General features: G+C 39.4%; 1 protein-coding gene across 1 annotated transcript in view; it reads left to right on the forward strand.

Moving 5' to 3' along the window:
• The window catches only part of PARP8 (poly(ADP-ribose) polymerase family member 8), a 118,069-nt gene that overhangs the window by 89,298 nt on the left and 5,767 nt on the right, over positions 1–23,004 (forward strand). The window contains exons 15-22 of the mRNA XM_086770741.1: positions 7,463–7,555; positions 13,843–13,968; positions 15,499–15,564; positions 16,899–16,966; positions 18,272–18,320; positions 19,142–19,254; positions 19,421–19,493; positions 21,435–21,504. Of these exons, the coding sequence (XP_086626867.1) occupies positions 7,463–7,555; positions 13,843–13,968; positions 15,499–15,564; positions 16,899–16,966; positions 18,272–18,320; positions 19,142–19,254; positions 19,421–19,493; positions 21,435–21,504 (658 nt within the window). The remainder of the gene's footprint in view (positions 1–7,462; positions 7,556–13,842; positions 13,969–15,498; positions 15,565–16,898; positions 16,967–18,271; positions 18,321–19,141; positions 19,255–19,420; positions 19,494–21,434; positions 21,505–23,004) is intronic.

Genomic DNA, 23,004 nt, shown 5'->3' on the forward strand with positions numbered 1-23,004 from the left:
GAAGATTAACTTGGATTTCTCTGTCTTTTGAATATAAGATTCTTAGCCACCACAGAAACACGGTAGCATTGATGTTCCAGAAACAGTACACTGCTTAGGGTTGGGAGGTTTTTACATCATTGAGCTATGAAAAAAAGTGTAGGTTTACAAATATGTTTAGCCTGACTGGAGTTTAGCCAAGAGGCTTATGGAATTCTGAGCTCCTTGTGGAATGGTCCTTCTTGACATTGCTCCGTAATGTAGGCTGGTTTTATCTCTTTTTATGAAAAAAAAGCCTCTCCAGTTACCACAAGTACTTTAGTAGAATGGATTTCAATCACTATTTTTTACCAAGATAGTAAAATGGCTGCAGTATAGCTTTCCCTGTTGCCAAGAACTTATAAAAGTGCACCTTGCCCAGCTAGCACTCCATAATGCTTGTCTATTTGCCATCTATTTATGTATCTGCGAAGTAAAAATGAAAAAAAAAGTGTATAAGCTATCCAAGAATGCAGGGAAAAAACGAAAAGCAGAAGATAAAATCTGGATCAGCCAAAACAAAACCAAACAGAACAAGTGACATTTCTTACTCAGCCTCAGTCTACTCATCTTTCTACAGGTTGTGTCTGCTTACCACTGTGGTATCTCCCATGTCTTTCAGCAGTGTGTTCCATGTATCACATAAATATTGTGAGATTATTCAGAGATTTAAAATGAGATAGGGTATTAAATTCCTCCTGCCCTCTGGCAGTGTGTATACCTATAGAGCTTATAGTAGCTTGACTTAATTGAGCTTATAGTATAAAACAGACAGAATAGACTCTTTCACTTGGAAGGGACCTCCAACAGTAATCTAGTCCAATTGCCTGGCCAGTTCAGAGGTGACCAAAAGTTAAAGCCTATTGGTAAGGATATTATCCAAATGCCTCTTAAACATTGACAGGCTTAGGGCATCAGCCACCTCTCTCAGAAACCTGTTCCAGTGTTGACCACCCTCTCAATAAAGAAATGGTTCCTAATGTTCAGTCTAGACCTCCCCTGTCACAGCTTTCAGCAATTCCCATGTGTCCAGGGAGAAGAGACCAACACCTTCCTCGCCACTTCCCCCCTCGGGAAACTGTAGAGAGCAATGAGGTCACCTCTCAGCCTCCTTTTCTCCAAACAAAGCAAGGTCCAAGTCCTTACCCACTCCTCACAGGACATGCCTATGGTAAAGGGCCTTCCAGACCTTTCCCCAGCTTTATTGCTTTCCTCTGGACACATTCAAAGACCTTCACATCCTTCCTAAACTGTGGGGCCCAGAACTGCACACAGTACTCCAGGTGAGGCCACACCAACGCTGGATACAGCAGGATGATCACCTCTTTTGTCTGACTGGTTGTACTGTGTTTGATGCATCCCAGGATGTGGTTTGCCCTCTTGGCTGCCAGGGCCCACTGCTGGCTCCTGTTGAGCCTGTTGTCCACCAGCACCCCCAGATTCCTTTTGTAGGGTTGCTCTCCAGCCACTCCTCTCTCAGTTTGTACTTGTGCCCAGCCTTACTCCATCCTACATGCAGAATCTGGCACATCAACATGTTAAATTTCATCTTGTTAATCATAGTGCAGTGCTCCAGTCTATCTAGATCCCTCTGCAAGGCCTCGTGCTCTCCAAGAGAGTCAACAGCACCTCCCAGTTTGGTGTAATCAGCAAACTTGCTAATGGTGCGTTCAACTTCTGCATCCAGGTGGTTGATAAACTTACTGAACAAAACTGGCCCTGGAATTGAACCCCGGGGAGCAGGGTGGCCGGTTGCGAGCCACATGTAGCCCCATTCGCTACAACCCTTTGAGGGCTGCCCTTCAGCCAGTTCTTCACCCAGTGCACCATGAACCTGCTCACCCCACGGCTGGACAACTTGTCCAGAAGGACACTGTGAGGGACAGACTCTAAAGCCTTATAAAATCCAGAAAAACTACATCCACCGCCTTCACTTCATCCACTAGGCAGGTGACCTTCTCATAGAAGGATATCAAGTTAGTTAAACAGGACTTTCCCTTTCTGAAGGCATGCTGGCTCAGCCTGACGTTTGCATTGTTCTTTAAATGCCTTTGACTAGTACACAGTATAATCTTCTCCATGATTTTTCCAGGAACTGAAATTAGATTAACAGGTCTGTTGTTCCCTGTAGTAGTTTGAGTTCATTTGAAAATTCAGGACACAGATGTACTTCTTGCTAATTATTTAGTTTTAAAGTAATTCCTAAATTAGTGTAAGTAGGTAAATATTTAATTTGAATAAGTTTATTTTTCAATATATGTTTTAGTATAAAGCAAAAACTTGTCAATAAAGGTTATTAAAATTCAAATCTGGATTTTAATTTTAATAAATCATAGTTTTTTAATCCATTATGAGCTAGTGCTGGATGCTTCACTCAGAATTATAAATCAAGTAGGCAGATGTACATTAAACTTGCCTTTCAAAATAATATTGATCATTAATAACTAAAAATTGCTTAAAATCTGAAGCTTGATGAGCCTTATGTTACAGTTAAGGGTAATTCTTCATTATTTCAGTAAAGATTTAATTAAATACAGAAATCATATGATTTGGACTCAAATCTTTACCTTGTAATTCTGTGGGAGTGTATTCTAAGATACACAACTTTTTATTTGAGCAATTTTGAATTGACCCTTCCGTTATACTCTAGAAAACATAAAAATCTTAACCTCATAATTGTGCTTTGATCTAACCCTCTTACAAAGAACAAGAAGTTGACATACAGCGTTTAAGCAGCACTGGTAAAGTATGCAAGTGCCTCATCAGTGCCTGCCGTCTAGATACTGCTTTTACCTCAGATCTGTAGATATGACTGAGGTTTCTGTGGCATTTGTTAATTCATGTGAAAGCATGACTTGGAGATATAAGCTAAGAGAGAGCCAGAAGAGAACCTTTCCTGTAGCTCTGGATTCTGTTTCAGAGTCAGTAATGTTATTCTTACTTCTCCTAATATAACTCATCCTTAGGTAATACAGACTCAGGTGACAGACAATTAACAACAAATCTTATTTTGCCTTTTCTTACAAATATAGGTAAGACATATCTAAAAATCCACAACTGACAAATGGTGAAATAAACCTTAAAAACTTGAAAGCTCATTTGCAAAAGAAACCTTTACCTACCACTCATTTCCTCCCTCCATCCTTCTCTCTTGCCTGCTTTTTCCCTTTCTTTCTTTCTTTCCTTCTTTCCTTCTCTCCTCCTTTCCTTCCTTCTTTTTTCTTCTTTCTTTCTTTCTTTTCTTTTTTTCTCTCTCTCTGTATCTGTCTATCCACATTTTCAATATTATTGCTGCTGTGTTATATCCTCATCCTTCTGCTGAGTGTAATAAAGACAGAAGTTACTTCTGTGGAAAAACTAACAATTACCATGGTTGAAAGCAGGAAACAGAACAGAGATTTGAAGTTATGTTTCACCTCTATACCTGTTGCTTTCATTAGGAGAAGTGTGATGATCGCTAATGGTTTCACCTTTACAGTTTGTTACATTTGCTGTAAGTCAGGCTATGAGCCTTCCCTGAGCTTCTCCTTTTAGATCAAGAGTTTTTAGGTATGTCAGTCATGTTGCAGCCTCGTTAGTGTCTGTGTGACATCTCAGGATACAGGAAAGGGTAGCAAATTGCTCTTCTGAGAACAGCAGCAGCACATTAGAAAGCAGCAAGGTAGATCAATATCAGCTATGAAAGCTTCTGCTTCTTTGAATTGAAAGTATTTTAAGTAGTGTATGAGTCCAGGAACCAGAATATGTCACAGTACCTGAGTGTACTGTCTGCCTTTCACAGTCACTGCTGTAAGAAGTGACACTTGCATTGTCGCATGCAGAAGTTCTGATTGAGCCCTTTTTCATCACAGCAGCAGCTGGGTGGGTGCTACTGAGCATGCAAAGAATGGCAGCGGCTAAAGGAGAAATCTGGAAACCTCAAAAGCTCAAAAAATGCTTTCTGCTTCTGGCGGTGCCTTCTGCTTCCAAGCGTTTGCAGTCTCAGGTTAACTACCCAGCTCTTATTTTCTTCTGTCTTTCCCCCACTGACATAATTATCCTTCTAAATAGTCTTTCAGCACCAATGATCTTCACTTAGCTAATAGTTTTGTGGAAGTCAATGGCTTTATGTTAATTTTCTCCTTTCAAGTGGAAAATGAAGTATATGTGAGACCACTAGCAGCTGCTGCTGTTAAAGAGAAGTTACAGCTGCCCCATTCAGGTAGCTGAGAACAAAGTTGCCCAGCTACTCAGCTCTGCATGCCCTCAAGGTCGTGATTGTAATCTGTAAAATTTCTGCATGCACCTGAGATGAGGTTCACATTAGTAAGTATATACTAAATTGTATAAGCCCTATTTTGTCATGTATTTTGCCTTTGAAAACAATGGAAACTAGCAACCTAATAGAAGCTGGATGTTCTGTGCCTTTGTGGATATGGATCCGCATGTCTGTACTTTCATGTCTGTACACAAAAGTTCTTACAAAGTTCAGCTTGCTGAATAGTGCGTGTACTTGCACCAAAATAAAGGTATCCAAAAATGACGTTGGAACAACGTAGCTTTTATAAATGTGTTAGTGTTGCTGTTCTTGTCTGTTTACTGTGGCTAGGGACATTTCTCATATTTATGATATGAAGTCAGAACAAGACTGTTCCTGTCCCAAGAGCTCACTTCCTATTACAAGAGAAAAGACAAGCGGATGCCATAAAGGGAAACACACTGGCAGTATGCAAAACATTAACAGCAGTGTGAGAGCAGCCTTGAATCCCAGTTTCCCCATAAAGCTTCTGATTTTCTTTAACCACTGTCTTCTAGTATTGATTTATTAACTTAGTTTTCCTATGTTTTCGTTGGTTCTAGCACGCGCAATTGCGGACAAAACCAAAGTACGGAAATCTGACACTGAATAGATAAGTTACCATTGTGTGACAAACAAAAGCCCTCCAAATGTTTGCTTAATTGTAAGCTAATCTGTTCATTTTGGAGGGAAAGAAATGAGTTTAAATGGTTGAATCTAACTAATGACTGGAGTAGAGGACAGTGAAATGGCTATACCAACATCTTTTAGAACACTTTACTAACACTTGTGGGAAATTTTTGTTAAAAGCATCTGATTCAATTAAATTGGGACAAATTTCAGAAACAATCCAAAAATGCCCTTAAAATGACTGGAGGTTGGCTTAGAAGGCATCCAGGGTGCATATATGAAGGCAGGCTATTGAAGTGTCCATATAGCTACAGAGTTTGGGTTATTTTCCCCATTAGACTGCGGAGACAAAATATTTAGTGAGCATAAAGGTTCATCAAACACATAAAATCAGAAGAATTGTATGGAACCTAAGAGTTATGTCTGTTCCTCCTCAGAGCTCAAATTTTGCTGTCTTGCTTCTCCTCATGTCTGCAGTTCTCTAGCCTTAAGATCTTAGCTCCAGTGTCCACCTGAGAGAAAAAGGGCCTTTCAAATACCATACAATAAGTAAATGACCATTTTCCTAACTTCCCTCCTCCAGATGCTCAGACATTTCAGGGACCATAACCCGGGGGTGGGCCAGGTGCGGGAAGAGCAAAGGTGACAAATCCTGTGTTCCATTTGCCATATTTAAGTCACAGGATAACTTACTTTGTTGAGGTTGTAAACAAAATATCAAAAATAAGTATTTTCTTAACACTTTTCTTCATGGCAAGCATGGCTAAACTTAGGTTGCTCTGCTATTCCAGAGCATTCCTTCCTCTGGAATAAAAGGGAGTCTGTGTACACAGTTGATTATGATAGTCAAGGTGGTAGTGCCACTGTGCTTCCCCAACTAAGCAAATGATTTAACGATCTTCTAAATGTAGAAAACCTAAGAATAATTACAGTAATAAGTACTTTTTTGTCTAGTGTGCAATAGCACAGTGAATTGGATCATGTTAGGGTTAGTCTGCTGCCTAATGCAATGTAACAAAGCAGATAAAATAAATCAGATGGGTGACACTCTGTTAGACTTGAAAGATGATAGCTCTTGTAAAGCAACTGATGTGAGAATATGTCAGTGCAGTAGATTTCAGATGTTTATTGAAGTCTTGAATCTTTGAAACCCAGCAAATGCATATTTTAAGGGCTATGAAACAAGTGACTACAAATACAGCACTATGCTTATTACTGACAAAGCTGTTGCCTGAAACAGAATTCAGCTGAATTTTATGTTTTCTTTGTGTGCTCAGTTCATTTTTTCTCTTCTGGAAGTGCTTCCTAGAGACATTGGCTTGAACTTCAAAGCGTACCGTTACAAATCCTTTAGTGATTATTGTGGTAGCTAGACTCAGAATTTTTAGTCACAAAAGTTCAGTAGTGCCAAAGATGGTTTTAAGTTTCAGTGAGTTAGGATTTAGTAATATGGATTGAAAGAAATGGTATACAAAAAATATTTCTGATTGTTTTCAAGATTGTAATAAAAAGTTATGTTTATTGGAGGTAATTTTAAGGAATGTTTTAATTTGTTTCTTTCTTGTATTTCTTTCAATTATTTCTTCATTTTGAAGGCTTACAATTCACTGTCTGATTGATTATTTGAGCCTTTAAAAACTTGATCTCCTAATTATCTCTTGGTAAATAAATGTGGAGTTGCTGTGAGGGTTGTAAGCAATTAGGAAGCCTATGAAGACATACCAGTTCTCTTAAAGCTATGTTCTTTTTTGCTTCTGCTTTGTTTTCTTTATGTAGGCAGAACGCTCAGTTCTCACTCAATAAGCATTTTAAATACTTTTTTAAATTTGATCATTGTGATGGCATTGGGAATTAAATTTTTAAAAAATATGGGCAAAAAAAAAGCATTCAAGAGCAGTTTTTAATTTTTTTTTAATATCTGAAGATATTTATTTGTTAAAATAACATGTGACCTTCCAAAATATGTGTTTATTCTTGAAAAATATAATGCATTTTCTTGAAGTTTACAAACAAATTGATAAATTAATTAAAATAATATTAAAAGTAGCTTCTTCAAGAAATGTGTCTTCTAGATCAGATTTTTACGTGTGTTCTCAACAGCAGAATAACAAGCTGTGAAGAATAAACCTGCATTTATGAAGGGAGTGTGCCCCCCATTGGTTTCTGGATATGTTCTCTATTAGTTTTAATTATGTAGGGAGTTTTCACAGTCTGATAGGATGGTGTTAAGGGCTTTTGGGTACTATACCTGTAATTTTTGTTTTATAATCAGTTTGAATTTCTTTTAGGTTTAGCCTCTGTGAGTACTTAGAAGTTTTAGAGTTCTTCACACTTGTTCTTCAGATTATTAAAATGCTTCTCCAATGTATCTTTGTCAATAATTGACATGTATTCATAATGTGAAATTAATGTTGCAGTTAATAGCTGAAGAAAAAAGTTAACAGCAAATGTGTTTGGGTTTTGTTGTAGGTATTACATAATAAAATCAATAACCCAAAACTATTACAAAAATGTAATTAACTTTCTTTCTCTGTGTAGCCCACTGTTTGTGAACGGGAGCTCTGTGTATTTGCTTTCCAAACATTAGGAGTGATGAATGAAGCTGCTGATGAAATTGCAACCGGGGCTCAGGTAGAATTGTTTAATGTTTTTTACATCTTTGATTCTTTATGGTATACTCAGTCTTCTTAGTCTCTTCTAGTATTTATTTTGACTTGTATTCCTTGTGTGAATACTGTTTGGTAAGATTTATTTGTCCATTCTTTATAGCTGCAAATACACTAGTTTATGCATGACATTTTCAAACGGTACTAATGAGGTGCTTCCATTGTTTTGCTTCCATGTAATTAGAGTAACCCTGTTTTCTTGTTCTGTTGTATTCAATTAGGTCACCTGGGATGTTAATAAAGGCAGCCACTGTCATCTGGAGATAATTCCCATTTATTTTCACCTAATGAGCCATTACTACTCTCATGCAATTAATAAGCTACTTCCTGTTCATGGTGTTGGGATGCAGCTATCCACTGAGCATCTGTTGTTTTGATCATTAAATAACAGTGGGAAAGTCCTTAGTGATGTTGCTACATAGGTTTTTTTTCTCTGTTCTCAAGGATCAGGAATTTAATATAAGCTTGCGTCCTGACTCTACGTTCAGTTACTAATGTAGTTATAACCGTATCATTGTTTTGTTTTGTAATTTTATATGTGCCTTAAAACAAAGTATTTTAAACTATTGATTTCCAAATCACTATTTAACCTTATATTCCAGTAAATTCAAGAGTTAAGAGATCATATGTTTAAGATCCTTTTAAGATCTTAAGATCTTAATGCACAGAAGAGTGCATTCCTCTCTTTTCCTAAACACATATCACTCACCATGCATCTATATGGTAAGTGACATGTTTTTTTAGGAAGAGTAAATGTTCAGTTCAGTTAACATTAACTAGCACTGCTGAGTCTAGCCCCTAGAAAGAAAGTATTCGGCTAAGTGCCTGAATACCGCCTATGAGCATATCCTCAAAGGAAGAAACTTGCAGCAGTGTACACCAGCTTCTTCACTTGAGAATATGACTGCAGGATCTGAACATCAGCTCTTCATCTGGTGTCTGAAGACTGTTAGATGGCTACATCTGCAACATCTAACATACCAAACATAGGGATACCCATGTAAACTTGTAAGTGGAGAGAGATGCTGATGAAGCCCCACCTCTTTCTCAGTCCTCTGAAAACCTCAGCTGTGTGTTTATGGGGAGCTAGAGTTCTATTTTTTTAATTCAGTCATTTACATGGTACATTACATGTACATTTAGGTACAGACTTCCATGGTACATTACATGTACATTGTACATCAGGTACAAAGAAATAGCTCTTGCTTCTCTTTTTAAATACAGCTGACAGGAGAGGTGGTCCTGGTTAGCTCTCTTTGTTTTATGTAGGATATCACTGTTGCAGGCATATGCGGAGCTTGCTCTGTATCTCTAGAGTACCTCTACATCTACAGAGCTTTGCTCTAGAGTACTGAAGTGATTACAATGTTAATGATGCTTAAAAGAGTTAGATAAGAGGTTTTGTTGATTGTCCCATTGGATCTAGGTGACTAAATTTTGCTAAGTCTCACTCTAGTGATAGCATTGCACACAGCTCACTACATCTGATCTGGTTGAGCTACCATTCCTGTTTCCCAAAAGAATTCGGCACTTTTAGGGTTTGATTCATCCGAGCTATTTTTGACGTTAGTTTAGGATGATGTGAATCACAGAATAGACTATCAGCACAGCGGTTATTTTCTCCATTGATTATAACAAGAGCCTAGGCTGACTAGTAAGAGGTACGTGTTCAGTTTGTCAGATGAATCTTCCTCCAAATCATTTTGTATCTAAATATAGATTCCCATTATGAGAAATCACATCCTGTTATTTTCTGCTGTGCTTTCAGCTAGTTTCCTAAGGTATACACCCCTACTTTGTCACTCCCAATATTCTGATGGCTGCTCCTTAATAGTAAGTGATTCTACTTTCTAAAACTATCAAGCCCGAACCCACCTTGCATTATTTTAGTCACATAGTCAAAATGCATGAAGATTAATTGCCTAATTTATTGATAGTTCAGACACAGGGAGTCTCTGGAGATAGGCACTATATGAGAGACTGATGTCATAAGAGAGAGTTGTCATCAGCAAGTGTCATCTTGTCTTCCTTGAAAATATTTTAATCCTAACTTACACACTTCAGTACCTCCTGCTAGGGAGGAGGAGTTCAGGACCAGCTGTAAGGACACTTAGAATCATAGAATTATGTAATCATAGGATAGTCTGGGTTAGAAGGGACCTTCAAAGGTCATCTAGTCCAACCGCCCTGCAAGGAACAGGGTCATCTCCAACTAGATCAGGTTGCTCAGAGCCCTGTTGAAGCTGGTCTTGAATGTTTCCAAGGATGGGGTACCTACCACCTCTCTGGGCAACCTGTTCCAGTGTTTCACCACTCACTGTAAAAAAATATTTCCTTATGTCAGGTCTGAATCTTCCTCCCTGTCATAGTTCAGCCCGGATCAGAGACTATGCAGTCTCTCTCTCATTCCACCCACCCTCCAAGAGAATAGGGGGAGATGATATAAGAAAAATGGCTCAAGGTTTGAGATAAGGACGGGGAGAAATCCTTAAAATTACCGTCACGGGCAAAACAGACTCGACTTGGGGAAAACTATTCATTTATTTCTAAAACTAGCAGGAGAATGAGACAGGGAACAAGATAACCTCCTCCCACCCCTCCCTCTTCCCAGGCTTAACATATCTCTACTGCCTTCCCCCCGCCGCCCCGGGCAGCACAGGGGGGAAGAGGGAATGGGGGTCGTGGTCAGTTCATCACGTGTTGTTTTACGCCGCTACTTCGTCGTCAGGGGAAGAACTCGCATTCCTCCCCTGCTCCATCATGGGGTCCCTCCCACGGGGCACAGTCCTTCATGAAACTGCTCCGGCGTGGGTCATCTCTTCCACGGGGTGCAGTCCCTCCCGAACAGCTGCCCCAGCGCAGGCCCTCCACGGGCCACAGCCGCCTTCAGGCATCCACCTGCTCCGGCGTGGGGTCCTCCACGGGCTGCAGGTGAATCTCTGCCCCTCCGTGGGCCTCCGTGGGCTGCAGGGGGACAACCTGCTTCACCATGGTCATCACCACAGGCTGCAGGGGAATCTTGGCCAGGAGCTGCATTACTCCTCCCTCTCCTTCACTGACCTTGGCATCTGCAGCCGTTCCTCACAACAGGCTGGCAGACGCCTCTCAAGATCCTTTTTACATCTTATTCACTTCTCATCTCCTCTCCACTTCTTGCAGCCAGGCCAGGCCGAGTTGGGCCCAGTCGGCTGCCCGGCGGGAGGCCAGAGGGTGAGGGCTGCAAGGCCCACAAGGCTCACGCCTCCCCCTCCCTGCCCCCACTCAGCTGCTTCACATCTTCTCTCCTTTTTTTTTTTTTCCTGTTTTTCCCATTCTTAAATACGTTATCGCAGAGGCGTTATCACAGGACATTCTGCTACCAATTGGTTCGGCCTTGGCCAGCAGTGGGTCTGCCTTAGGCCCGGCCGAGTCCACTAAACAAAGACGAAACAACTTCTATCAGTTTCCTACAGAAGCTACCACCTTAGACCCAACCTTACTAAACAAAACCAGAACACTCCCTCTATTTTAAAACCATTGCTCCTTGTCCTATCACAACAGGCCCTGCTGAAGAGTTTTTCCCCATCTTTCTTATCAGCCCCCTTTAGGCACTGGAAAGCTGCTATAACGTCTCCTCAGAGCCTTCTCTTTGTCAGGCTGAACAGGTAACCAGGAGAGGGCCCACCTTCTCTCTGGTCTTCCTTTTATCTCCGACGTACCTAAAGAAGCTTTTCTTGTTGTCCTTGACATACCTGGACAAATTTAATTCTGTGGGGACTTTAGCCTTCCTTACCTGATCCCATGTTACTCGAACAATCTCTCTGTATTCCTCCCAGGCTACCTGTCCTGGCTTCCACCCTCTGTAGGCTTCTTTTTTGATTTTCAGTTGGTCCAGGAGCTCCTTGTTCATCCATGCAGGCTGCTTGGGGTTTTTGCCTGCCTTCTTTTCATTGGGATATGTTGCTCCTCCTGGAGGAGGTGATCCTTGAATATTAACCAACTTTCTTGGGCCTCTCTCTTCCCTTCGGGGCTTTATCCATGGTACTTTGCCCAGCAGATCCCTGAAGAGGCCAAAGTCTGCTCTCTTGAAGTCTAGGGTAGAGAGCTTGCTGCATGCCCTCCTTCCTGCCCTAAGGATGTTGAACTGCCCTTGAGCACCACATTCCCCACCAGCCCCTCCTTATTGTGAGAACAAGGTCCAGCATAGCATCTCTCCTCATTGGCTCCTCTATTACTTGCAGAAGGAAGTTATCATCAATGCATTCCAGGAACCTCCTGGATTGCCTGTGCCCTGCTGTGTTGTCCTTCCAAGAGCTATTGAGGTGGTTGAAGTCCTCCATGAAGACCAGAACATATGACCATGAGGCTGCTCCTGTCTATCTATAGAGGGCCTCATCCTCTTGGTCCTGCTGGTCAGGTGGCCTGTAATTTACTAGCTCCACAGCACTTCCTATTACCAAGGAACACATACTGAAGTTTGTGTTATAATGTTTTTATTAGATTTACTTCCCAGTTTAAGTTACTCTGCATTCATCAGCGCAAAACAGTGCTCTCAGGAGAAATCAAGGGTTTAACTAAGTCTAACCGATGCACGTTTTTGCCTATGTCAGAGCAATATGCAGGTATCATGGTGAGAAAAAAACTATCAACAGGTGACTTAAAGAAGGGCTTTGGGATGGTGTTCTTCTAAGAAGAACTGTGCCAATTTTAAGACCAAGTCCCATCATGCAAATCACAAGCAAGACAACTTTGAGTCACTACATTAAGACTGGGGACTTAATGTAGTGACTGGGGACTCAAACAACTCTTCCCTAGTAGTGTTTTGCAACTGGAGACTAAGAAGTGCTTCTGAGAAGCAGGGTGTATTAACACAGGCTCCATTTCATGGCCATACATTTAAACAGTTGCAGACTTGTTGCCTGACATGGCTGTGTATGCAGACTCCTGGTCTCCTTAGTAAATGCTAATGCAGATGCCCTCTTTTGAAATATTCATCACACAGGTATTATAAACTGGAAAGAAATCAAAGCACCATGGAGGAAGGAATCATTATTTAAATAACTTCATTTTTCAATATATGTGAGATATTTCATAACTGGAACTAACAGAATATTTTTGAACTGATGGAGAAAATTTTCCGTTGATGCTAACGGAGCAGAGGAGGAGAACAGGAACAGTATGACTCACTGCAATGCAGTTCCTTTTCCCTTTCATCATTATTCTTATTTTCATTCTACTTCTCTAAAGGGCCATCATTCTTTTTTTCTTGCAAATGATCAGCTACGATGGCAGATATATAATAACTCGTAGAATAGCTTGAGCTGTGAGATGAGATCTGATCCATGTGGAGTTGTGGGAGGAACCAGGGATGCCTACTAAGTACAACTCATCTCAGCTTTTCCTTTCTTTCATGGAAAAGTCTTTTTTCACACAAGAATGTTTTCAAAAGGCACAGAAAAACCAGGAGAAAGGGAGCTAATTTGCAGCTACATTTTTATGTAGCAACTTTAGATTTCAATATGATCTGGATTTAGATTTCACAGCTGCCAGAAAGCTGCATTCTCTCCGTTTTGTGACTACTGTATTCTATTTTTAACCTCTGAATTACAAATTAAAAAAAAATTATCTAGAAATAGGTTGCTAAGTTGTGTATGTGCCTATGTGCACATACGTGAATACCTGCCTGTGTACATATTACATCAGAAATCATAGATATTCAAAGCCATGTTGTAATTTTGTAGAACAGGATGGAAGGAAGAGGTTCTCCCACTGTGAGCAGTGCAAATGACTGTTAAATCATGGCACTGTTCTGGCTTTAGCAGACGCAATGTTTACAAGTGTTTCTGTGATTGCAGTCTTCAGGAGAACAGCAAGCAGTGGTACAGATTCACAAACCCTTATTCTTGAGCTACATTTTTCACTGGTGTCTGCTGTACAGAGATACACAGGTCCAGCACAACTTCATTTCCCTGGAGAATGAATTTACTCCAGGAATTAGCACATGTGCACAAGAGAAAGCAGGACTGCAAGCAATGTATTTGACATGATAATAGATTTAGAACCATATACTAATTCTACTTACACACCTGCAATAATGTAGCAGGGCTGAACCTGAAGCCTATTGAGGTCAGTGGAAAAATTTCAGTCCTAAACTATACTGTGTAGGTAATGATGAAATATGTTATTACTATAATGTGTAAAAAAAAAAAAAGCAGACTGGAAGATAGATACAGTATGAAAGTTTATTGGATAAATATTTTGCTTTGTCCCTAGGTGGTTGATCTGTTAGTATCCATGTGTCGGTCTGCATTAGAGTCACCTAGGAAGGTTGTCATTTTTGAGCCATATCCTTCTGTAGTTGATCCTAATGATCCTCAGATGCTGGCCTTTAACCCCCGGGTAAGTAGTTATCTTTCATTATGTCATAGCTTGGTTTTAGTCATGCGTGAGATTTCAAAGCAAAGCCTTCTTCTGGAGGAGTGTCCTTTACTATAAGAGAAACAGCTCCAGAATATAGCACAAGCATGTGACTATTTTCAGAACTTTGTAGCTTTTTAAATTGTCTCTGAGAAGGTATTAGAGTATAAAGTGTAAGTTGCGTTCAAAGTTATGCTGAAGCCAAGAAATTATTCTCGGGTAAAAATTCTAGATGCAAAATTATATATTCTTAGTGTCTTTCTCTCAGTGTACACATGGGACATAAAGAAAAATATGGCCTTTGGGAAGTGTGGACCTTGTAAACTGAGGGATTTCCAGTCCATCTTTTTATTCTTAAAGTGATTATTGCTGTCATCTAATTTTTAATTTGCAAACAGTTATGTCTTTAAATGTAACTTTATCAATAGTTGACATAATAGATGAGTTTTGTACTTGTACAAGCATCAGTTTTGAAGTAAGGAATTGTGTTGGCACTACTTGGTCCTCAGGCTGCAAGTACTGCCTCTCAGGGAAGCCCTGGAGAAGCCGTGAAATATTACATCTCACTTGAGCCATCCCCAAGGGCGTAAATGAGAACTTTGTATGTCCTGCATTGGGATGCATTTAGCTTTTTCTGAACAAAGGCCAGTTAGCAGTCGTTCTTCCTCAGGAAGGAGTGAGTGTGTTCTGTAGCGTGTGGGAAGGAAGACCTGCCGGGGGTGCTTGGAAGAGGACTGATGAGGAGACAGCTAGTCTGGTGGCTGTGCAAGACAGGAGTTTGAAGCAGATGAGGGAATATGAATGAGGGTCACACCAGAAGAGGAATGGAGAGAGCCTCTGGGCTAGCAGAGCCCACACCAGTTCCCCCGAGCTTTCTGCCAGCATGGGCAAAGTGAAAGCCCATGGGCAGAAGTTGGCAAGACCCAAAGATGGGGAACACAGAAGCTCCTGAAGGTCATATGACATATGGAGCTAGGGAAGCATGGACTATTAAGCTCACCCACTCAGAAAAGGTGGAACCGTCTGGTAGTGGTTCCCAAGCAGAAGGTAGGCAAGAATCAGAGTGAAGAAAAGGGGCAACTGAAGGACCTCTGATGTTTTGTAGAACTGTTAGCAAAGTAAACACATCTGTTTATTTAGCACTTTATTTAAAATATATTGGGTCACTGCATTATTTAACTTCGTCGCATGTTGTCCAAATAACTGTCAGAACCTATGTTTAGTTACAAATATTTGTTTTAAAAGTGAGCTAATTTGTTCAGTGTGTTGGAGATTCCAGTGAAATTCAAAGAAAAACCATCATGATAATATTTTTTCAAGGAATTCTCCTGGGCTATGAATGAGAGTCTATGCGTGAGGTGGAAGGTAGCTATTGATTAGAAATGTTTGAAAGGACTAGTTTGCTGAACATTCAACCTAGCTTTGGTTTTATACATACTCAGAGAATTTGGATTTTTGTAGAGCCAAAGACTACTAGTCTTCTAATTTATTTGTTATTTTATGTTACATCAGAAGAAGAATTATGACCGAGTCATGAAAGCATTGGATAGTATCACTTCTATTAGAGAGATGACACAGGTGAGTTTAAAAACCTTTTCCTAACTTAATCGCTATTTCTAGAACTAGGAAGATGTTTATATTGCTATCTGTGATGGGTGGGGAAGTCAGTAGCATCATCTCTTTCCTATAGAGCTGTAATAATATTAAATGTGTGTTAAAAATAGCAAACCTAGAATATCCATAATGGCAGTCAAATAAAAGTGATGAAGCAGAACTCAGATCTTTTGAAGTTTAAATAAGAGATAACAGCAGAATGGGATATTGTAATGAGATAATCACCAACTGCTGCGTTTCTGGAAGTATCAAAGCCAAACTGGGTCTTTTATTTCCAAAGCAAAAGAAATTGATTTTGTGACAGTGTTCTGAATGATAGCTTTATTTCTGTAATAGCAAAACACTTGATCAGCTGGTTGGGGACTTGGAAGATTGGGTCTCTTGGGATTACTACCATATGATTTCTCAGTATTCAGAGTGGGATAGAATCTGATAGCTGTACTTATGTTTATTGTTACACGTCCTTTCCCAAACAACTCAGCTGATTATAACTGATTATTGAAATCTGTCCCATGTACCTTGCTTTTCAAACTGCTATATTTAATATAACCTCACAACAGTTTATAAATCTTACTCTATATGAATACGTGAAGTACTTTGGGAATCAGGGATGAAGAATGAGGCGTATAGAGCAGAGTAAAATAAGCTGAAAATTAAAATTCACATACTTTTGTTACTGAATGTAACATATTGTAAAAATTTTTAAAAATCAAGTATTTCTATTACCTAATATAATGTCTTTTAAAAAGAAAAATAACTACCATTTTGCTTTTTTTAATGTTAAAATAATTCTTGGACTGAAGACTTTTAAAGAGATGCTTTGCACTGTGATTTAAATCAAGAAAGGTTTTCAAAGGGATTCTAAGCTGATACAGCATTTTACTTTACCAGTTTATACCATGAAACAATTTTTAAAAATGGAGTGGATTATCTTGGGATATTTTGAGAGACTTACTTTTGTGAAGTTCCACTCCAATTTCTTAATCCAAGAGCTGAACGTAAATAGGTGTCTTCTGCTGTTCTCCTTGAGATCACCAATGTTTGCTATAATATAGTCATTTTTATGCTAATTATATGCTTGTTCTTTTATTCCAGTAATAATAATTGCTGTATTAATTCCTCTTGTTGTCAAAACACTTTTAGAACTGTACAACACTAAATGTCAGTAAAACTTGATTTAAGCCTAATAATGAGTCCCATGTATTTGTTTTAATAGATTAAATAAAGGGCATTGTAACATATAAAATTTAACCTCATGATTTCAACTAGAAATAAAGAACGTAATTACTCTTTTTTAGGCACCTTACTTGGAAATAAAGAAGCAGATGGATAAACAAGACCCACTTGCACATCCTCTTCTACAATGGTATAAAATTGACTTACATATGGGATTATAATTATTAAAGTACCAAGTTGAATAAGTAATCACTTCACTAGTCTCATTGGTATAAGCTCATTCAAAGAATTTGTCGTAGTATAGCCCCCAATCAGGACCAGACTACGCAGTCTCTCTCTCACTCCCCCCACCCTCCGAGAGAATAGCGAGAGATAAGAAGAAAAAGGCTTGAGGTTTGAGATAAGGACAAGGAGAAATCCTTAAAGTTACTGTTACAGGCGAAACAGACTCAACTAGGGGAAAACTATTCATTTATTATTAAAACTAAAGCAGTTTGGTTCAGTCCTTTGTGAAACTGCTTCAGTGTGGGTTGTTTTTCCATGGGGTGTAGTCCTTCTGGAATGGCTGCCCCAGTGTGGGCCCACCATGGGCCACAGCCTCCTCCAGGCATCCGCCTGCCGCAGCGTGGGGTCCTCCCCGGGCTGCAGGGGGATCTCTGCTCCTCCGTGGGCCTCCATGGGCTGCAGGGGCACAGCCGGCCTCACCATGGGCTGCACCACGGGCTGCAGGGGAATCTCTGCTGGGAGCAGCATTACTGCTCCCCCTCCTTCTGCACTGACCTTGGCATCTGCAGCTGTTCCTCTCACAAGAAAAATGCTTCACAACTGGCTGGCAGACGCCTCTCAGGTTCTCATCACATCTCATCTCTACTTTGTGGCCAGGCCGGGCTGAGTCAGGCCCAGATGGCTGCCCGGCGGGAGGCCAGAGGGTGAGTGCTGCAAGGCCCACAAGGCTCGCACCTTCCCCTCTCTGCCCCTGCTCAGTGTCTTCACATCTTCACTTCTTCTCCCTTTTTTTTTTTTCCTCTTTTTCCCCTTCTTAAATACGTTATCACAGAGGCATTATCAAGGAACATTCTGTTACCAATTGGCTCGGCCTTCGCCCGCAGCAGGTCCACCCTAGGCCTGGCCGAGTCCACTGAACAAAGGGGAGCGACTTCTAGCAGCTTCTTACAGAAGCTGCCACCGTAGCCCCCCCTCACTAAATAAAACCAGGACAGAATTAATGTCAGGGTTGAGATTTGCAACTGTAGTTTTTTCTGGACTTTTTCTGGACCTTATCTGGGCCCTCTGAAAACACTGGAAAGACTCCAACTTAGTTGTACGGCCTCTCACTTTCTCATTTTCTAGTCAAGATTGGGTCTACTTTCATCTGATAAGTTCAAAGGCCTGCAGCTGCATGCTTTATGGTAGCTATTCATTAATAACACATTTTTAAGAAGAAAAGTTCTGTTTGGTTACCATGTCTAATAAATCTAACTATTTCTTATTTTAGGGTTATTTCTAGTAACAGATCACATATTGTGAAGCTACCAGTGAATAGGGTAAGTGTCTGTGGATTCTTTATTATTTTCTCATTTCTCATGGCTGATATTAGCATTTTAGGTGGGAGTCTCTTAGCCAAATGAATGTAGATGTCTACATTCAAACTACTCACATGGACTCCATGAATAGACAAGGGAGAGAAATAGGCAGTTTTCAGGTCATGGCTCAGAATTATATTGTGACTATCTAAGACAGGTCAAAGGAATAATGTTCAGAAAATCCTATTTCAAGTGAGTAGTTCAAATACAAATGTCTACCTTGTAGTCATCTGAGATTGGGTGAGAATAACTTCACTATTTATTTTGTTACCATATAGAATATTAAATACAGAATTGTACAGAAAGCAGTGCACACAAACACAGTGTACCAGCAGATCCAGATGAGTACACCTTAAAAAGAGTATAGCTCTTAATTTTAGCAGGATGGTACTGAGATTAATTTCTGAGTATGTGTGCCTCTGATCCTCTGATTAAGGGTACAGTAATCTGCAGCATTTCAAATCTGAGCCTTAATTCAAAGTGAGCTCTGATCAGAATACTGTCATGAAATTGTTCAATTTAATTACTTAACTAGAGCCATATTAGGCTGAAATCTGTTTCAGAAACTTCCATATGTTTCATAAACTGAAAGACTTTTTTACTGTTTGATTTAGGGTAAAAACTATGGTAATGAGACCAATTTCAACTTAGTTCATTTAGTTATTTAGGTGTAGTCATGTATTGTACAAAACAGCCTGGTATCTTAAGAACTACTATTATGGAAATACAATGCCTTTGTGTTAATCAACTTCTTTTCACTTGTACACTCTTGTATTTTATAGCAACTAAAGTTTATGCACACTCCCCACCAGTTCTTACTTCTCAGCAGTCCACCAGCCAAAGAATCCAATTTCAGAGCTGCTAAAAATCTCTATGGAAGTACCTTTGCATTTCAGTAAGTACATATATTCATATTAATCAAAGGTTATCAAAATGCCATGCTATTTTTTTGTTCTTGCTATTTGAGCTTTACAGATGTGAATTTATCTTTATAAAGGATTACTGATTTAATTTTGCATTTTACTCTGAGGATTTTAATGCCTTCTTTATCATTTTTTCAGTGGTTCACACATTGAAAATTGGCATTCAATCCTGAGGAACGGCTTAGTTGTTGCTTCCAATACAAGGCTGCAGGTAAATAGTAGACGGAATGGACTTCAGCTAACATATGTGTGCTTGATTACATACTAGCTTAGGCAAGTTTTCAGAGGGTGTGGTTCTGGTAGTCATGTAAGTAGAGAAAAGGGATGATTTCAAATACGGTCTTGTTTCCTGGAAAAGGTACTTTTCTGATGCAATTAAAATGAAATCATGTGTCTGCTAAAATGTCTAGAAAATCCCATTACTGGAATCAGTGTTTCAATTTTACATTGCACAGCAGCGCCTCCAGGAGGCTTAGCTCAGTACTGCTCTAAAGAAGTCTCCGGATTAAAATTTAGAGCCTATCTCTGTATTATAGGAATCAAGAGCACACTGGATTTACAGGAACTGGTTTTACAGCATCTTTTCTCTCCTCTGGTTTCCTTGGGAGTGGAAATATGAGTGTACTGGGCAGGAGGGAGCTGTTGCAAACTTCAGTTCATTTTTTCAGGCTGAATCATTAGGAGACCACTATTGCAGAGCAAAGTAGGCAGCACCAGTGGGACTGGGGAGCTGTAACTTGGAGTATTTTAGCATGAGGGTTTTGACAGCTCTTCTCCAGAGCTAAGTCCATGATAACTTGGAGGAGGATCCCAGGATGCTGACTCAGAATTGGGCTACAGAAGACACTTAAAAAAGAAATGGAAATCTCTACTGTTCCTCTTAGTGGTTTGAGTGTTTTTATTAGTATCTTTGGAAGATAATTCACCAAGAAAGCAGGATTTACACACCAAAATTAACCAAAGTAGACCTCTTTGTTTATGCTTTTTTTTTTTTTGTGTTGAAGGCTGAGCTACTGGGAACAGAAGTATTTTGTACTGGTTATCATTTTTAGATCTCTCAAACACCTAAGGCATACCTGAAGCCCAGTTAATCCTATTTACCCTAGTACCAACCAGCCAGGAGAAATACCTACCCACCAAGATCTTACACAACATTGTAGAATCTGCAGAAGTGAAAGCATGTTTGCATGTTCTTATGAGAGCTCTGGCACATTGCAGAGACAATGAAAATGTCATTGGGTCAGAGAAAAAAAATAAAGTTGAGTATGACTCTCGAGCCCAGTGATCATAACATCTACCTATGTAGGAGATAATATGAGTTCTCATTTGTGCTCCAACAGCCACTTTGTTTGTTTTCTTTAAAGACTTTTCCACATAAAGCAGTCAGTCCCTGGTGGAGAAGTGAAACTCATACTTTCCACTTTCCAGACAAGAAAATGACAGCAGGGCTAATAAAAAGTGCTCACTTTTGTTGCTTAGCCCAAACTTCATGACATGGAACAGTGATGTTGTTGAAGAAGAGTCTTCCCTTTCTCCTGTTCTTTTCAGACTTCTGTTAGGTTTGTAGCTAAAGCACAGTCCTGCAGTGACTAGATATGCATGTCTGAATTGGCTCAGGCAACAGCTTAACTGAGGCCATTCCTCCAGTACTCAAGCTAACTAGTGACTACATTTTTCTATAGCATATGACCAGTGTCATCACCATCTCTTCATTTCTTACCTTGAAGAAAACAAAAGCAGCTGTTGCTGCTGTTGATTCGCAGAGGCTGGCTTAGGCTGTGTGCTTTCTGCCAAGGTTTTGATGTGAGATGTGTGCTGAGCTTACTTAGCCCTGTTAAGGCTGAGGGTGTGTTTGACCATATAGGTATCCTCCATGGTGATATTAGATTTAAAAACAGAAAACACAATTTTATGTGTAAGTCTGATGTAAAATTATGTTTGGGCATTTGGACATGGTTTCAAGAATGTACAGTTTTTTAGTTCTATATTTGCAGCATAGTTTTTTTAAAGTCTTCCTTGGACACCATTTATTACCAGGCAACAAACCAGTGCAGTGGGGCACATGCTTATCTATACTGTCACCTGTTCCTGTGATTATTGTTTTGTCCTGATAACCAAATTAATGTTAAACAATCACTCTGCTCTTTTTCAGCTCCATGGTGCAATGTTTGGAAGTGGAATCTACCTTAGTCCATTGTCAAGCATATCATTTGGTTACTCAGGTGATAATTATAAATCACTCTGAAGCTGGAGAAATATAGAGGGGTATCTTAGTCTACTGCTTTTCTTACCAGCTTCACTGTTACAACACTGTATTAAATTTTATCTTTGTCAACCAAGATTTAATTTATTCAAAAAAGAGAAAATCTAAATTCCCTTATTAAATACCTGTCCTCATTTTCCAGTGTGCTGAGTATTTTGAAACCATGCTTGAAGTAAGTAGTAGCTAAGGCTGGATACTGTGTGTAATGGAGCAGGTCTTGGTTATGCAGCGGAAATCCAACTTTGTGTTTGTGATTTTTTTGTCAGTACTTGCCTAAGTCCATCTGACATTATCTGTGGATTCATGGGCTTTTACGAACTGATCTGACAAAACAAATATTCATCAATAGACATGTTCAACTGCATATATTTAAGACTATTCCCAAGTATTGCCATGTCAGGATTACATAGAAAGTACAGGACAATGTGTTTATTTTAGCATAAGAAGGGGAGGGACCATAATTTGCCCCACTAGTAAATCCAAAAGTAAGTCATGCAAAGTTTTCCATCTAAAAATTAAATCATAAATAGAAGCAAAATAGAAACACGAAACACCAATGTGTATATTAAGAAACTTAAGAAATTTTAAAGTATGGTAACTTTTTCCTTTAGTATGTGGTATTTACCATTTCCTCACTTATGAAAGTGCTATTGTAGTTGAATGTGTGTTTGTGTGCATGTAGATAATTCTGAGAGTTTTAGTTACACTTTCTGATTTTTAGTATTTTTACTGAAAAGTATGGAAGCTTTTTAGGACTCCCTAAAAGTGGAAGTTGCATTATCATTATCTAACAAAACACCCTTCTTTTGGGACAACACTGCTCTGTCAGCTTCAGTGTGTTTTTTCTCATCTCTCTAACTTTCTTGGTCCCTTCCATCCAGTCTCCCTCAGAAAGGAGGCCTTATTCCTATGAAGTATCTAATATCAATATCAATAAAAACCACAGAAGAGTCCTACACTCCCTGCTCCTTCAAAGAGTTAAACTTCCCCATAGTTCAATCTGTGTTTGCAAACTGCCAAGAAATAGGGGATACTGGAAAGGCAAGGAAGCCTGTAGTGGCATACAATATAGGAATTTTATATAAACCAACATGAGGAATATAAAAGAGATCTAAGGTGCAAAGGTAGGTGTTTAGATTTCTGAGATGGAAACTAGGTCCAATGGTTGACAAATAATTTAATACTTTTACGTGTAGATAAATTAATTAAACCAAGGTAGACTTTAAAACTTTAAATAAATTAACTACTCCTAAAAATGAATTTGACTTTTAATAAGTCTAAGTGAAGTTTAAAAGATTAATATCTAAAATTCTTTCTTTCCTGATTTTATCATCTGACCCACAGTAAATCAGACTGTGTTATTTTGGCCTGAATAAAGTCAGTTAGACTCAAGACATGCTGACATGCTGCTCTGTTAAGCAGCCACCTAAGAGCATTCCTGAGCTGAATTAAGTTGCAT

This window comes from Chlamydotis macqueenii, chromosome Z (genome assembly GCF_036417535.1).
Source record: "Chlamydotis macqueenii isolate bChlMac1 chromosome Z, bChlMac1.mat, whole genome shotgun sequence".
Taxonomy (NCBI): Eukaryota; Metazoa; Chordata; class Aves; order Otidiformes; family Otididae; genus Chlamydotis; species Chlamydotis macqueenii.